Source organism: Tenrec ecaudatus, chromosome X (assembly GCF_050624435.1).
Source record: "Tenrec ecaudatus isolate mTenEca1 chromosome X, mTenEca1.hap1, whole genome shotgun sequence".
NCBI lineage: Eukaryota > Metazoa > Chordata > Mammalia > Afrosoricida > Tenrecidae > Tenrec > Tenrec ecaudatus.
Window position 1 is genome coordinate 123337194 of NC_134548.1, and position 16854 is coordinate 123354047.

General features: G+C 38.9%; 1 protein-coding gene across 1 annotated transcript in view; it reads right to left on the reverse strand.

The window, feature by feature from the left end:
* Nucleotides 1-16854, reverse strand: part of RNF128 (ring finger protein 128) — a 75024-nt gene that overhangs the window by 1601 nt on the left and 56569 nt on the right. The window contains exons 3-6 of the mRNA XM_075538577.1: nt 8766-8837; nt 7431-7513; nt 5657-5753; nt 4313-4481 (exon numbers count right to left, since the gene is read on the reverse strand). Of these exons, the coding sequence (XP_075394692.1) occupies nt 4313-4481; nt 5657-5753; nt 7431-7513; nt 8766-8837 (421 nt within the window). The remainder of the gene's footprint in view (nt 1-4312; nt 4482-5656; nt 5754-7430; nt 7514-8765; nt 8838-16854) is intronic.

Below are 16854 nucleotides of genomic sequence, written 5' to 3' on the forward strand. Positions count from 1 at the left end.
GAGTACGTATGACATTTTTATATTGATTTGCAGTTATTGTTTTGTTGATTCACATATATGTGTTTACTTCTTCCCAGAGAACAGTGTTCTTAAGGAGCAAAGGTTATGTCTTCTGCTTCTTCTATATCCTAAATATATCAGTTCTCAAATCTGTTTGCACATTTCAATCACTTGGGGCACTTCAGAATATTACCTGTGCCTCATATGCTATAAATAACAAACAAACAAACAAATAAAATCAGGCAGATATGGAAGGGTTCCAAATATGGAATATGAACAGTAATAAGTGAATCTACTTGTATTACAAATGAGATACATAACCCTTCAGAGGAGGGAAAAATAAACTAAGGATAGTAAATAAGTAAATAGGGTAAATACATTGGAGATAATGAGAGTCAGGTTTCCCTTTGTTTGGAGTAAAGATTTGTGAATTAGGAAAGAAGGGATAGAATGAAATCTGCGGTGTTGGATTACAATCTGTCAATCTGAGCTCATTGTTTTACCTATACATCCGTTGCACAGATAGATGACTAGAGAAAGGGGCATATATGTATATATGTGAGCACATAAAAATATTTCCGAGCTCTGCCGACTGAAAGGGCCTATAGAAATTATATTTGAGTAGCACAAGTACCTAATGTCTAGCCCTTGGTTTTGAATGACCACCAAGGCTGGGCCAGGGAAGAGTATAGTTACTAGATTCTAACCCAGAGTTCAGTAAATGACAGACTACAAACCAATATGTAACAGCGACTACTGACCCTCATAACCTGAAGTGTTTTCTATCTGGCCCTTTATAGAAAAGAATTGCCCATCTTTTGCCTATAGTATCTTGTGGTACCAGAAAGTAAGAAAATGTTTCAAAACTGATGGGATAATTTGAAGGAGTTTTCAGTGGCCACATTTAGGACAATCTGATATTTTCAGTCTCAAAGTGTCTCTCTACAAGATGTTCAATAATGACAACAGGAAAACTAGCAAGTGAGCAATGTTACAAAGGAGAAACCTGGCATGCATCATTTCCAACCAAATGATCAAAGTTATAATCACAAGCAAAAAGGTTGTTTTATGTAAAAAGGGGGGAAAAGACGAACACAGGCATCATGTGCCTTTTGGTATGAGGCACTGAAAAAGGCACAACATCCTTTCCGTGGTATTCTGGGCAGAAATGGCCAACACCATTAAAAATTAATAATTAATATTTAGGAACAGCAGACAAATCCAAATTAAGGAATAGTCAGCAAAATAACTGACCAGCACTCTTTAAAAATGTCAAGGTCATGAAGGACAGAGACCGATGAACTGTCTCATATTGGAGACTAAGGAGACATGCCAAAGAAATGCAATGTGAGATCTTCAGTCTGAAAAAAAGGGCACAGAGGGTCAATTGGTGAAATTTGTGTAAGGTCAGTAGTTCAGTTAATAGCATTGTACCAATGTCAACGTCCTGGTTTTATTTGATAAACATGTGGCGTTAATTCTTAGATTTGCTGGGTGAAGGCCATACAGGAACATTCTTTGTACTATATAAAAAATTTTTTTCAGTATGTACTTATTAAAAACAAAATACAACAAAACAAAAACATCCATGTTTGGGGTCTCATGCGCTCTTATTTAACTGGTCTAAGGAAGAACTCAAGCTGCCCTGGTGGTGTAGTTGGTTATACATTGGGCTAACCACAAGATCAGCAGTTCAAAACCATCAGTTGTTCATGAGAAAAAGTTGAGGCTTTCCACTCCAGTAAAGTGTTACAGTCTCATTCCCATAAGTCAACTCAATGGCAGTGAGTGAAACAAAAGCCCCAGGAACCCTCATGGTGCTGATGGGTTAGGTTTTGAGCTGCTAACCTCAAGGTCAAGGGTTCAAATCCCTCAGCTTCTCCCTGGGAGAAAGATGAAGCTGTCCACTCATTTACATAGGGTTGCTATGAGTTAGAATCAACTTGGTAGCAGTGTGGTTTTTTATTTTTTGGGTAAGATCCCAGGCATCAGTAATGTTTAAGTGTTCTCCAGGAGAGTCTTATATACAGTCAGGTTTGAGAACTAGTGCTCTTATACAATACCAGCAGCAACTGCATTATCTAGGAATGTGGTAGAAGTAAAACTACTATGACTTTACCCCAGACAACTGAGTCAGAAATTCTGGTGGTAGTATTGAATAATCTGTTTTTATTAAATCCCCCAGGTAACCCTGATTCATGCTTCAGTCTGAAAACCAATGTTCTAAATAGAACTTAGCATAATGTCATGACACATAGATTAGAACTAATCAATTCTGGGTTTAAAAAGTTATGGAAACCAACTATCATCATAATAGTCAATGATGCTATGCAGAATCCATAAACTAGTAATTCATAATTGGTGACAGACACATAATTATAGGTAAAATTCAATTGGTTATAGGTGGTCATTCATTCAACATATATTTGAGTACCTACTATGTGGCAGGCTGTGTTAGATGCTGGGTATGTGGTATGGATATTCAATAAGACGTTGTCCTTACTATAGGTAACTAAAAATTTTAAAACCATTCATTGCAAAAAAACTTTCATTTCAAGTATACATTCAATGGAAGCATATAGTACAATCCATACATATGAGTCAAGGAAACCGTCTTAAAGCAGGGAAAGTATTAAAAGGAGGAACAGGAATTATACTGAGTTTCCATAATTTCTTGGAGGGGAAGACTGGAAAAAATGGGAAAAGGGAAGGCATTGTCTCAATCAATGTCTCTGGAAATAAAGTTGGAAGTTAAGGGAGAAATTTGAGACAAAAGGCTGTTGAATCAATAGGAAGGGAGAGAGGGAAAAATCCAGGATATTCCTAGTTTCTGATTGGGGGTACGTCAGGGGGTTGGGACTACTAGTTGTCTAGATAAAGAATATGAGAAGCAGTGGTGATTATTTCATTTACTTCTCAAAATTCTCTGCAAAATCTGCGCTGCTTATACTTCCTCCTGGAGAATAAAACACACAAAAAAGTAGGCTGGAAGGTGATTTCTGGATGTCCAGAAATATACTGAATTAGTCTCTGTGTTCGCCTTTCTCTTCACTGAATTTTGTTGCTACATAAAGATCATCTCAGTCAAATAGACGATGACTCTCTATTACAGGTAGATGAATCCACAGATCACAAAGATTCTTATGACCACTTGCTAGTCTAGATAATGCCTGAAGATTAGATTAGAAGCCAGAGGAGGCCTTCTTGTTCAGGATAGTGTTCGCTGTGACATCTTCAGAAATGGTATCTATAGCGCAGATAAATTGAAAGAGGGCAAAGGTTTATGTCATAGGATTGTGAAACTTTGATAAGACATCTGATGAATCAACTGTTCTTCCACTTTTATCTCATGCTGAGCAATGAGAATATACTTTAAAACTTACCACCCCAAAAAATAAGGAGTAGGAGGAAGAAGAAGGAAGGGAGGGAGGGAAGGAAGGGAGGGAAGGAGGGAATGAAGGAAGGAAGATAAATATATGACGTTGAAGAAAGGGAGAACACTTTTTTGGTAGAGGTTTTTCTCTCTAGTGGAAAAAAGGAACATTTACCTAAATTGCTCCATTGGCATAAAGGTTACTAAACTGAAGTCCTGATTCACATGAATTTTGAAAATCATCTATTCAATTTTTCGTTCCTATGATCATCATGGTAAATAGTCAACAGGTGGCAGCACAAACCATTCTTCAACTCAGTTTTCTCTCTGTATTAAAGATGGGCTCCTGAGAGGTTGAATGTAAATCAAGCTTTCCTAAACGGAATTCTACTTTATTCTTTAACAACTCTTTATCTCAATTTCTGATAGATCTGCAATAAATGATATCAAAAGTTTACAAGCTTCTCCTTAGTCCTGTAAGTTGTCAATAAATTAAAATACTTAAATGTACCAGAGAGAAGTTTTCTGATAAATCCTTTTCAGATCACCCTCACCCCTGATGCATTTCATCTGTTTTAGATGCATTTGGACGTGTGTAGGACAATGTAGGGGATACCCACTGTGTTCTATTATTTTAATTAGAAAAAAATGTTGAAAGTATTTATGGAAGAATGGAATCTATGTTTAAAAAAGCAGGGGTATTCTGAAGTAAGGAGGTCTGGTAGTGTAGTGGGCTGCATATTGATCTGCAAACCACAAGGTCAGTAGTCCAAACCCATCAGGAGCTCTGAGGGAGAAAGATGAGGCTGTCTCATCTGTCAGGTGACTATGAGTCAACAGTGACTTGATGACAGGGAGATTAGTTTTGTTGTGAAAGGTACATGACCCACAATGGATTGCTTAGGGGTGGTGCTCGTTGGCCCTGTGTAGAGTGCTTACTTGCTGACTGCACATGTTCCTCCAGGGGTGGTTCATCTGCTCCCTGTACTGAAGCATATCCAGAAGATGCGGTCTCACTGCGATTATCCTCTTCATGAGGAGAGGCACTATTCGATGTTTCATTAGATACAGGGGCTTGTAAAGACACTGATCCATCTTCAACATCCACCTTGGGAAAGCGATTGAACAAATCAGGACTCTGTGGACACACTTTTCTTTGACACACCATTATAAAATTTCATCCTTGGTGACTTATGAGAGCAATGTTTCTTACTTTTTGAACCCACTATACCTACATATCTTCTCTTAATGTATGGTAAAGCTATATATAATTTACCAGTCCCCAAATTGCTACATGCACAATTCAGCCTATGATATATATATTTTTAGGGCTCAAAATTTATTTCTAGAAAATTCCTTTAGTAAGTGATTCCAATGGTTTATATTTCACTTTTTTAACGTTTTATTAGGGGTGCATACAACTCTTATCCCAATCCATACATATGCATACATCAATTGTATAAAGCACATCTGTAAATTCTTTGTCATCATCAATTTCGAAGCATTTGCTCTCCACTTAAGCCCTTTGCATCAGGTCCTCATTTTTCCCCCTCCCTTCCCACTCCCCCTCCCTCATGAGCCCTTGATAATTTATACATTATTATTTTGTCATATCTTGCCCTATCCGGCGTCTCCCTTCACCCCCTCATGTTGGCCCTGCCATAACAGTAAGAGTAGCTAGGTGCAACAATCAAGTGAAGATGCTACAGGTAGACTGCCATCACAGAAGATAAGTTCATTTGGGTGACTGGAGTGCTTCCTAATAGGGCCAGGTACAATTTAGCTACTCAAAAAACAAAGGAGGATAAATAACAATAAAGAAAAACAAACTGTGCCCTAGGGAAATGGAGACTTATTAACAACTATCCATCTCCTAAGTCAAGATTTTGTTCAGTTCAATCTCATTTTTTATGGATAGCCAAAGTAGGTGGTAAAATAATAATTTAGTATTTAAGAGGCTTTTTCAACGTATACAGTTTCATTTAACTACAAGCTCTGTCACTATATGGAAAATAACAAAGTTTCCAAAACTAACAACAATCCAGAGAGTCAAGTTTGTCATTTACATGGTCATCATTGGCAATTGACCAAATCTTAAGTATACTTGGAGGCGGTCTCACATGGCACCCATATCTATGACATACAGGTTTCTAATTTTAGGTATAAACTCCAAAAGTGGCACACTATAGAGTCAAAAAGTAAAGATGACATTTCCCAGAGGCCTGGATATATACATAACACAGTGCTTAGGTTCTTCCATATAAATAGCATAGCAATATTTACCTCAATTCCCAAAGCTTTGAGTATGTCACATTTGCACATGGGGCAAGTCCTGTGTTCTAACAGCCATGGGTCAACACATGTCTTGTGGAAAATATGGCTAATTAAGGCGGGAACACAGAATTCAATTATTAGTTATGAAACAGTTACAACTTTGCCTAATATATTAAAAGGTTACTCTATAATTTGACTTCACCTTTTAATGGATGTCTTTTCCCCTCTTTTAAACTCTATTATAGTATTAATACTATGAAGGAGGCACAGAAGCACATTTTAGAAATTTCATAATACAATACTTTGAAATACAGAAGCCTCACTAGTTTGGCTCCAATAGATTATTTTTAGTACTCACTGCTTACAGAATGATTAAAATGCTTCCTGCCATAAAACTTTGCTCAGTCTTTCAGATCTCAAACAATTATCTTGTGGTTCCCTAACTGCAAAATGGAACAGTTCTCATTTTTAATAATAAAGTGCAGCGGTTCTCAACCTGTGGGTTGCGACCCCTTTGGGGGGAGGTGGGGTCTGGGGTCGAATGATTCTTTCACAGGAGTCACCTCACACATCCTACATATCAGATATTTACATGATGATTCAGAACAGTAGCAAAATGACAGTGATGAAATAGCAACGAAAATAATTTTATGGTTGGGAAGTCATCACAACATGAGGAACTGTATTAAAGGGTCGTGGCTTTAGGAAGGTTGAGAACCACTGTTCTAGGACAAGGTAGTACCAAGCAGTTGAGTACTGACATTGTAGGCAATGTGTTATATTTCAAGAACATCATTATTTAATAAGTTGAAGAACATGTTGAGCACAACATTCAGGAGAGGAGAGAGAACAAAATGTGCAGAGTAAAGATTTCCAAATGGATTCTGAACAGCAAACCTATGGTACTCTGTCATACAGTAAGCTATAAAGTCCAACAACCTGCTGCTGCTGTCGTGAGGTGCCGCTGAGTCCATTCTGACTCCTAGGGATCCTATAGAAAACAGAATGACACCCAGCCTGGTCTTGTTATCTCCCCACAATTGCTGTTATCACTGTGTTAATCCACCCCCCTTGAGGGTCTTTCTCTTTTTTTGTCGATTCTCTACTATACCATGCATGATGTCCTTTTCTAGGCACTGGTCTCTCCTGACAACATGTCCAAAGTACATGAGACAAAGTCCTGCAATCCTGGTTTCTAAGGAATGTTCTGGCTGTACTTCCTCTGAGACATATTTATTTACTCTTTTGGCAGTCCATAGTACTTTCAAGATTCTTTGCTAACACCATAATTCAAATGCATTAATTATTCTGCAGTCTTCCTTATTCATTGTTTGATTTTTCAGTGGTATTTTTCATCTGAATGAATTAAAAATTCATTTTAAATTTAAAATCAGAGTTTAAAAGAGGAGAAAAAGCATCCATTGAATAATCCAACACTACCTTATTACATAAACTAGTTTTTCTGACTAGGTTTTGAATAAGGGAGCTTGAAAAAGTTCATGGGAAAGTGGAATTTAAAGATAACAGAATTTTTTCATGAAAATTTTGAAGCCCCCTTCAAAAATTAAGAATAGTTTATAATACATCATACCAGATTATGTAAACTGCATAGAGTTAGATTTACACCAACTTCAGTATTATTTTATAAACAATGCATTAAAATTTAAAATGAAAATTAATTTAAGCAAACACTCATTACATCAATTTAGAAACATTCAAACTAGTTTTCCAAATCACAACTATTTTTGAAAATCATCTATTCATATTGATTATATAAACTTACTTGCAGGTTAAGATTCGCACTAAATCATTTGGTTTATACAGTTCAATACACACAGCACAACTATCTCCATCAGGGCCTATTTCCTATGAGCAAATAATAGGACAAATATATCAACAGAGCAAGAGCATAATAAACATCCATTTAACTAGGATACATTCCTTTCGAAGGAGGATCATATTATATATCAATAAATAATTACATAATTGTGAACTTTCAATAAGCCACTTAAAATTATTTAGTTTTTAAAAGATAAATGAATGTTAAAGTTCACTACTAAGTAAACCATGGCTTCAAGAAAACCTTCACCCTTGAATTTAGAAAAAAAAATTTTTCAAAGCCATTTTATTGGGAGCTATCATATCACTCCATAGTTTAATCACACAAAGCAGTATTGCACGATTGCTACTCATCAGTTTCAGAATACTCTGTCCTTAAACTCCTTGATATCAGCTTCCCTTTACCCTCCTTCCCCACTGTACCCCGAGGAACCTTTATTCTACTTGTTGTCTCTAGAGGTTCATCAATCCTGGGTGCCATGTACTGAAAATGGAATAGAAATCAAAATACTGCATATTTAAGGTCTAGCTATGTTTGGAGGTGGTCGAGGTGGTTTCCCTCTGTCTCCTTCTTAACGGATACTTATGATTACATTAAGGGTCCACCAGATGATGCAGGATAATCTTGTCATCTGAAAATCTTTAACTTATTCACATCTACAAAGTCTCTTTTGCCATAGGAGATAACATGCACAGTTTTTAGAGATTAGCTCCTGTATATCATTCGGGGCTATTATTCAGCTTACTGTATCAAATAGATAAAGCTATAAATAAAATTTATAGATGCCAGTGGAAAGCCTACTTTGGAACAACAGGAATTTGAACAATGCTTTGAAACTTTGCTTTAAAACTCCATATAACTTTTTTAAAAAATCACTTTATTGAGGGCTCTTACAACTCTTATAATACTCCATACATCATTTGTATAAAGCATATTTGTACATATGTTGCCGTCATTTTTTCTAAAATATTTTCTACTTGAGCCCTTGGTATAAGTAACTCTCCACCCACCCCCCTTGTGAATCCTTGATCATTTCTATATTGTTATAATTATTTTGTATCTTACACTGTTTGATTCTCCCTTTACCCACATTTCAGTTATGCATCCACTCAGGGAAGTATATATCCCACCTTGTAATGGGCTTCCCCTGTCTCCCCCTTGCCCCTCCACGACCATCCTCATGAAATCGCTCCTCCCACTACTGTTCCCGAGTGGTTTATCTGTCCTGAGTTCCACGTGTAGAAAGCTCTTCTCTGGACTAATGAAAGCACCATATACCTTGTCTCCTTGTTTCAGTGTGCGCAGCTGAAGTCTTCCAATAGCTTTCTTAGCATCTGCCTTTAATTGTCTCTGCAATTAAAAAGGAGCAGGTACTATAAAACTACTTTTTAAAAGAAACGAGATGAAAAAAGAGAGGATTATGAAATATTTTAGAGGTAAAAGTCAATAAAAAAATTAGAAAAGAGAATTATTTATTAACTATAATAAATATCCCATTTATTTAATGTCGGGTAAGATTTTTCAGATTACTGAGACTTTTCAGTTATCATATTTCCCTCCCTTCTTAAATAGAACCTTTAGGATCACACAGGAAGGGTATGTTCTGTTTTTGTTTCTTTGCATTTTATTTTACTTATTTATTTAGGATGTAACCTTTCTTCTTCTTTTAGTCTAAGAAGTTCTCATTTATATTTATTTATTTATACTCAGCTTTTTTATTAATAATTTGACTGGGAGTTCTTACGCATTTCATAACATTCCTTAGTACAATCACATCAAGCAGTATTGTATAATTGCTACGACAATCAGTTTCATCATCATTATTATGTTTGCTGTATCTTACACTATTCAATATCTCCATTTACATACAATTCTGTTGTTAACTCATTAGTGCAATCAGCTCCCCATCCCCACCTTTCTCCCTTTCTTCCCATACCCTCAGGGAACTATTACTCCCCTTACTGTGTCTGAAGGATTGTCTATCTTGGTTTTCATGTATCCAACTTTCTTAATTATACAAGTGAACTTATGCAAATCAAATAAGATTAGTGAGGTACAACAAAAACCATAATAGTATGGGGAGCGCAATACAAGCTATATATGAAAAACCATCAGCCAACGTGGTAGTCAATGTAGAAAAGACTAACACAATCCCAATGACAAAGGGGACCAGACAAAGATGCCCCTTGTCCCCACTCTTATTTAATATCGTGCTGGAGGTTTTAGCTAACAGCATAAGGCAAAGAAAAGACATCAAAGGTATTCCTCTGGGGAAGGAAGAGGTGAAACTATTGTTATTTGCAGATGATATGATTTTCTATATGGAAAATCCCAAGAGTTCCACAAGGGGAGTACTGGAAGCAATAGAGGAGTTTGACAGAGTGGCAAGATACAAGATCAACAAGCAGAAGTCCATCGGACTGTTATACACATAGGATAAGACCACAGAAGAGATCAAAAAGGTGGTACCCTTCACAATAGCCAAACACAAATTGAAATATCTAGGAATATACCTGACTAAAAGAATAAGAGATCTATATGGGGAAAAATAGAGAACACTATTACAAGAAACCAAGAGCGACCTCAACAAATGGAAGTATATCCCATGCTGGTGGATTGGAAGGCTCAATACAGTAAAGATGTCAGTTCTGCCCAAGGCACTACAGAAGTTTAATGCAACCCCGATACAATTACCCTCATCTTTATTCAAGGAAATGGAAAAACTGATTACCAACTTCATATGGAGAGGGACGAAGCCCCAAATTATCAGAGAACTCAAGAAAACGGACACAGTGGGAGGGCTTGCTTTACATGACTTTAGCACATACCATACAGCCACAGTTGTCAAAACCACATGGTATTGGTACAATGACAGATATTCAGACCAATGGAAAAGAACTGAAAAGCTAGAAATAAAATCATCAGCATACAGACAACTGATCTTTGATAAGGGCCCCCCCAAATATATCCAATGGGAAGCAGATGCCCTCTTTTACAAGTAGTGCTAGATAAAATGGATATCTACCTGCAGAAAAATGAAGCAAGACCCTTATCTCACTCCATGCACAAGAATAAACTCAAGGTGGATCACAGACCTTGAAGTTAAACCCCAAACTATTAGGGCCATCAATGAGGGAATTGGGACCAGCTTGAGAACTTTGGCACAGGGAATACACAGGCTATCAGAAATAGGGAAGGACACAAACACAGAGGAGGCACAAATTGACAAATGGGATATACTGAAGATAAAACACTTGTGTACATCGAAATAATTCACCAAGAGAATAATAAGAGAGTCCACGGACTGGGAAAACATCTTTAGCAATGAAACATCAGACAAAGGCCTTATTACTAAAATCTACAATACTCTGATAGCTTCCAAAAAGAAAAAAAAAACCTAATTGCTAAGGACCTGAACAGACATTTCACATGGGCAGAAATCCAAATGGCCAACAAATATATGAGAAAATGTTCCCAATCTTTAGCCATAAGAGAAATGCAAATTAAAACAACAATGAGGTACCACCTGACACCCTCAAAGATAGCCCAATTCAAAAAATCAGAAAGCAACAAGTGTTGGAGGGGCTGTGGGGAGACAGGAACTCCCATCCACTGTTGATGGACTTGTAAGTATGTAGAGCCACCATGGAAATCCATCTGGCAATATCTAAAACAGATGGAAATCAAGTTACATCTCACCATTCCCTCTACTGGACATATACCCAGAAGAGGCAAGAAACAAACCAAGGCCAGACATCTGTGCTCCAATGTTCACTGCGGCACAGTTCACAATAGCAAGGAGTTGGAAGCAACCCAAATTTCCATCAACTGACAATTGGAATAAAAAGCTATTATATATATATATATATATATATATATATATATATATATATATATATACACACACACATACATACACATACACACACACACAATAGAGTACTATGCATTGCTAAAAAGCAGTGATGAATGTATGAAGCACATCACTTCATGGGAAGAACTGGAGGAAATCATGCTAAGTGAAGTAAGTCAAGCACAAAAGGGCAAGTACAACATGAGTCCGCTGAGGTAAGCTTTCTAAAAAAAATTGCAAGGGCATAGGGAAAAAAGCTATTGTATACAAACATTCCTGGGGTGAGGATCAGGTAATATGGCAGGGACCAGACTAAATACAAGGATACACATGGTAGACAACTAAAAAGGAGGTGGGGAAAGGAAAAAATAATTTAAAAAATGGGTAGCGGGCACAGGGCACTGACCCACCCAAGGGGAGGGTATTGTTTATATCTCCACAGGGAAAGAGGGACCAGACTTCAACCAGTGCTCCAAGATGTGAACGCAACATGCTGGCATAGAGTAGGGAACCAGTGGAGAGGTCTGGGTTGCCGGCCCCAATCCCAACTACTAAGTGGACACCTGCCCCTCCCCTAAGAAGAATTTATTTCAAAGGACGGCATTGAATCTGAAGCTCTGGGAGAGGAAAATATGTGATCGGAGCACATGGGAGCAGATTAAGGGGGCAGAGGAGAGAGTGGAGCACATCCTGGCCCACCAGGTCTTGAGGATGATGGTCCCAATTAGAGCAGCCAGTCCACAGAGAGGAGGACATAGCCGGCCCCACTATGAGACATGACGCCCCTCACAGACCCATATCCCTACGGGGGACAACACCGGAGATACAGTGTGGGAATTGCACCTGATCTGATGCCGCCACACCGAGGCAAAATACTAAGGGGGTGCAACAGAACAGCAAGGGAATGGAGCATCGAGATCCCCAGGGGAGGTGGACTTTGGGGCCTGGGTGTGGTGCCCCAACAGACTGGACCGGAAAATACTCCTAAAGGCCAACAAACAATCCTTGAACTAACTACAAGCTTTTCTTTCTTGTTGTGTTTTGTTTTCTGTCACTGTTTTGCTGTATATTGTTTGGTTTTGCTCTGTCTTGTTTTTGTGCATGTTATTATCTCCGCAGGTCTGTCTAAATAAGACAGGCTGGATGAACAATCCGGAGGAGAAAACAAAGGGTCTGACAGTTCCGGGGGGACATGGGAGAGGGGGAAGTAGGGAGAAAGGTAGTGGTGTTTACAAACCCAGGGACAAGGGAACAACAAGTGATCCCAATCGGTGGTGAGGAGGGTGTGGGAGGCCTGGTACGGAAAGATCAAGGGTAATGTAATCAAGAGGAATTGTTGAAACCCTGGTGGGGACGGAGCATGATAGTGGGACAGGAGGAAAGCCATGGAAATAGAGGAAAGAGCTGGGAGGCAAAGGGCATTTATACAGGTCTAGATAAAGACATGTACATATGTAAATATATTTATATATGAGGATGGGGAATTATATATATGATCATATATTTATAGGTTTAGCATTAAGTTAGCAGAAGGATATTGGGCCTCCATTCAGGTACTGCCTCAATGTAAGAATACACTTTTTAAATTAAATTGGCATTCTATGATGCTCACCTTCCCGACACAACTGCTAAAGACAAAGAGCATGAATAAGCCAATGTGGTGAAGACAGCTGATGGTGCCCAGCTATCAAAAGATATAGTGTCTGGGGTCTTAAAGGCTTGAAGGTCAACAAGCGACCATGTAGCTCAGAAGCAACAAAGCCCACATGCATGAAGCACACCAGCCTGTGTGATCACAAGGTGCCAAAGGGATCAGTTATCAAGCATCAAAAAACAAAAATATCATATCATTGTGTGCTCACCTCCATGATATGATCGCTGAAGAAAAATGGGTAGATAAGCAATTGTCGTGAAGAAAGCTGAGGGTGCCCGGCTTTCAAAAGATAGAGCATCTGGGATCTTAACAGCTTGAAGGTGAACAAGCGGCCATCTAGCTCAGAAACAACAAAGCCCACATGGAAGAAGCACACCAGCCTGTGCGATCACAAGTTTTCAAAGAGATCAGGTATGAGGCACCATCAGAACAAAAAATCTTATCATAGTGAATGAGGTGGGGAGTGCAGAGTGGAGACCCAAAGCCCATTTGTAGGCTACTGGATGTCCCCTTACAGAAGGGTCTCGGGGAGGAGATGAGCCAGTCATGGTGCGATGTAGCAACGATGAAAAATACAACTTTCCTCTAGTTCCTAAAAGCTTCCTCCCCCATAGCCTCCCCTCCCCCCCACTATCATGATCCCAATTCTACCTTGCAAGTCTGGCTAGATCGGAGGATGTACACTGGTACAGATAGGAACTGGAAACACAGGGAATCCAGGGTGCATGATCCCTTCAGGACCAGGGGTGTGAGTGGAGATACTGGGAGGGTAGAGGGAAGGGTGGGTTGGATAGGGGGAACTGATTACAAGGATCTACACAGGATCTCCTATCTGGGAACGGACAACAGAAAAGTGGGTGATGGGAGACGTCAGACAGGGAAAGATATGACAAAATAATAATTTATAAATTATCAAGGGTTCATGATGGAGGGGGGAGCGGGGAGGGAGGGGGAAAAATGAGGACCTGATGCCAGGGGCTTAAGTGGAGAGCAAATATTTTGAGAATGATGAGGGCAATGAATGTACAACTGTGCCTTACACAACTGATGTATGTATGGATTGTGATAAGAGTTGTATGAGTCCCTAAGAAAATGAAAAAAAATAGTATGGGGAAGAAATATTAAAGAACTAGAGGATAGTTATGCTATAACGCACTCTGGATTTATTATCCCCTTTGTGTTGTCCTTGTAAGAAGGACTGTCCAATTATCTTACAGGTAGGTTTTGGGTCTCCGCTACATCCATGCCCCTTCACGTCAATTTGGTTGCTTGTTTTTGAACTTCTGATACTTCTTCCTGTCGACACTTCATTATCACACAGGGCTGGTGTGATTCCTCCCTGTGGGTTTTGTTGCTTCCCTGCTAGATGGCGGCTTGTTTACCTACAAGCCTTTAAGACCTCAGATGCTATATCTTTTAATAGCTGGAGACTGTCAACTTTCTTCACATGTACTTATGCACCAATTTTGTCTTTAGTGATTGCGTCAGGAAGGTGAGCGTCATGCAATGCCACATTATTGGAACAAACCGTTCTTCTTGTACTTAGTTAATATTTAAGTAGAGACCCAAAGTCCAGCTGCTTCTTTGTTGTATTCATATCTATAGACACACACACATATAAGCAAATACACCTATATGTATATATTTACATATATATATATCCACATGTTTTTCTGTCTTCTTTCCTCCTTTTCATTTTTCTTTCCTTCTGCCCCACTATGTTTACCCTTCATTCACCTCTCAGCAATTCCTCTCAGATACAATTCGATTGATCAAACACAACCAGAAAAGCCACACCCTCCCTGGCCATCAATTTTAGAATCCTTACTCTTCCCTGTCCCTGTCATTACTGGCTCACCGCTCACCTCCCCCACCTCCTTCCATCCCATGACCCTCCCAACAGTTGGTCCCATAGCTGTCTCTGTGGGATTGCCTATCCTGCCCCTATCTTGTATAGATAAACAGAGAGAGAGAGAGAGAGAGAGAGAGAATAAAATAGTCTCAAGTCTAACAAGGATCCTATGTTCTTTTTATACCAATTGAATTTGGATGCTCTACTCTGCTATGCTTTTTCAAAGCAATCTTCCTATCTCCTCAGTGGATCTTACAAGTGCATCTTTCCCCATTTATTTTTTGAATCATGTCTTGTTTGGCAGAGAGCGTACAAGATTTGAATTTAAATGAATCTATATTCAAAACCTGACTTGAATATACCCTGAATAAATGATTTAATTTACTGAGCTTGTTTCTTTTTCTATAAAATGAGGATAATATCAAGCCTTACAGTATTATTCACTCTTTGGAAGAAAATATTGCTATTCATAACCACTACTGCCTTATATGGAGGACAGATTCTTAGAGTAATAGAATTTTTTCCCTTGTTGTTCCACTGAACATACAAGGGGAAGTCAAAAAGTATTTCTGAACAACCATGGAAACCTTTATTTATCAACAATGAGAAGCCATTGTTTTGTGACATAGCCTTCATTTGATCTATATAAGGCAGTTGTTTGAATAGAACAAGGTAGTTCAAAATCAGGAACAGGGTGTGTCAGAGTTCTATCCTTTTACAACACCTGAATTAGAATGTTGGTGAAGAACATTAAGTGTACCACAGAATGCCAGAATAATGCACTGGATACAACAGAACCAGGAAGACTCTTAGAAATAAGGATGATGATAACTTGTCTCATGTCATCAGGAGGGGCATGCCATCGTGGAAAAAAGTAAACTTGCTTGGTAAAGTACAGGGTCAATGAAACAGAGAAAGACCTTCAACAAGATGAATTTATGTAGTAGCTGCAACAATGATCTCAAAGATAGGAATGACTGTGAGGATGGCACAGAACTGGACAGTGATTTTTTATTTTTCATTCTATTGGGGACTCTTACACTCTAATCACAATCTATATATATCCATTGTGTCAAGCACAATGTTCCCATCATCTTTTTCAAAATATTTCCTTTCTACTCGAGTCCTTGGTATCAGCTCATTTTCCCTCCCTCCCCCATGACCCCTAGATAATTTATACATTTTTTCATGTCTTACACTGACTGCTTTTTTTAGATCCCTATAAATGTCCTGTGCATCCCAGTTCTTCCCTCTCTTTCCTTTTACTTTCTTCTTGTCTCACTAACATGTTCGGCCTTCATTCAGGTTTCAGTAATTCCTCTTGGCTACCTTGCCCTTGATCAAGCAGCCCCAAACCTCCTATGTCCTCCTCAACCTCAATTTTAGGTTACTTGTTCTTCCTTTGTTCCTGGGTTCGTTGCCATCCCTCTTCCTTTCCTCCACCTCCCCCTCTCCCGGGTCCCCCGCAACTGTCAGTCCCATTGTTATCTCCTCTGGACTGTTCATCTCACCTATCTTGTCCAGATAGACATGCAGAGACAATAATATGCACAAAACAAAGCAAACCGAAACATAACAAAAGTAAAAAAAAAGCAACAACAACTAAAAAATAAATAAAGAAAAAAACCAAAAGCAAAAATAAAAGCCTTAAAATAGTTCTAAGTCTGTCCATTGACCTTTATGAGTGTTTTCCAGTCAAGTCCTCTGAGGTGCCATGCTCTGGCCCCAAAGTCCACCTTTGGCATTCCTCAGGGACTTTGTGCTTTGTTGCTCCTGCTACTCCGCTGCATGTCTTTAACGTTTTTCCCCAGTGCGGTAGGGTCAGATCAGGCACATCTCCTGTACCGTGTCCCCAGTGCTGTCCCCTATAGCGCTGTGGATCAGTGAGGGATGTGGTGTTTCGTGGTGGGGCTGGCCCTGTGATCCTCTCTGTGTATTGGCTGGTCTGAGTTGGAATATTTGGACAGTGTTGCTTTCTTCCGTGCATAGGTTTGCTACAAGTTGGAAC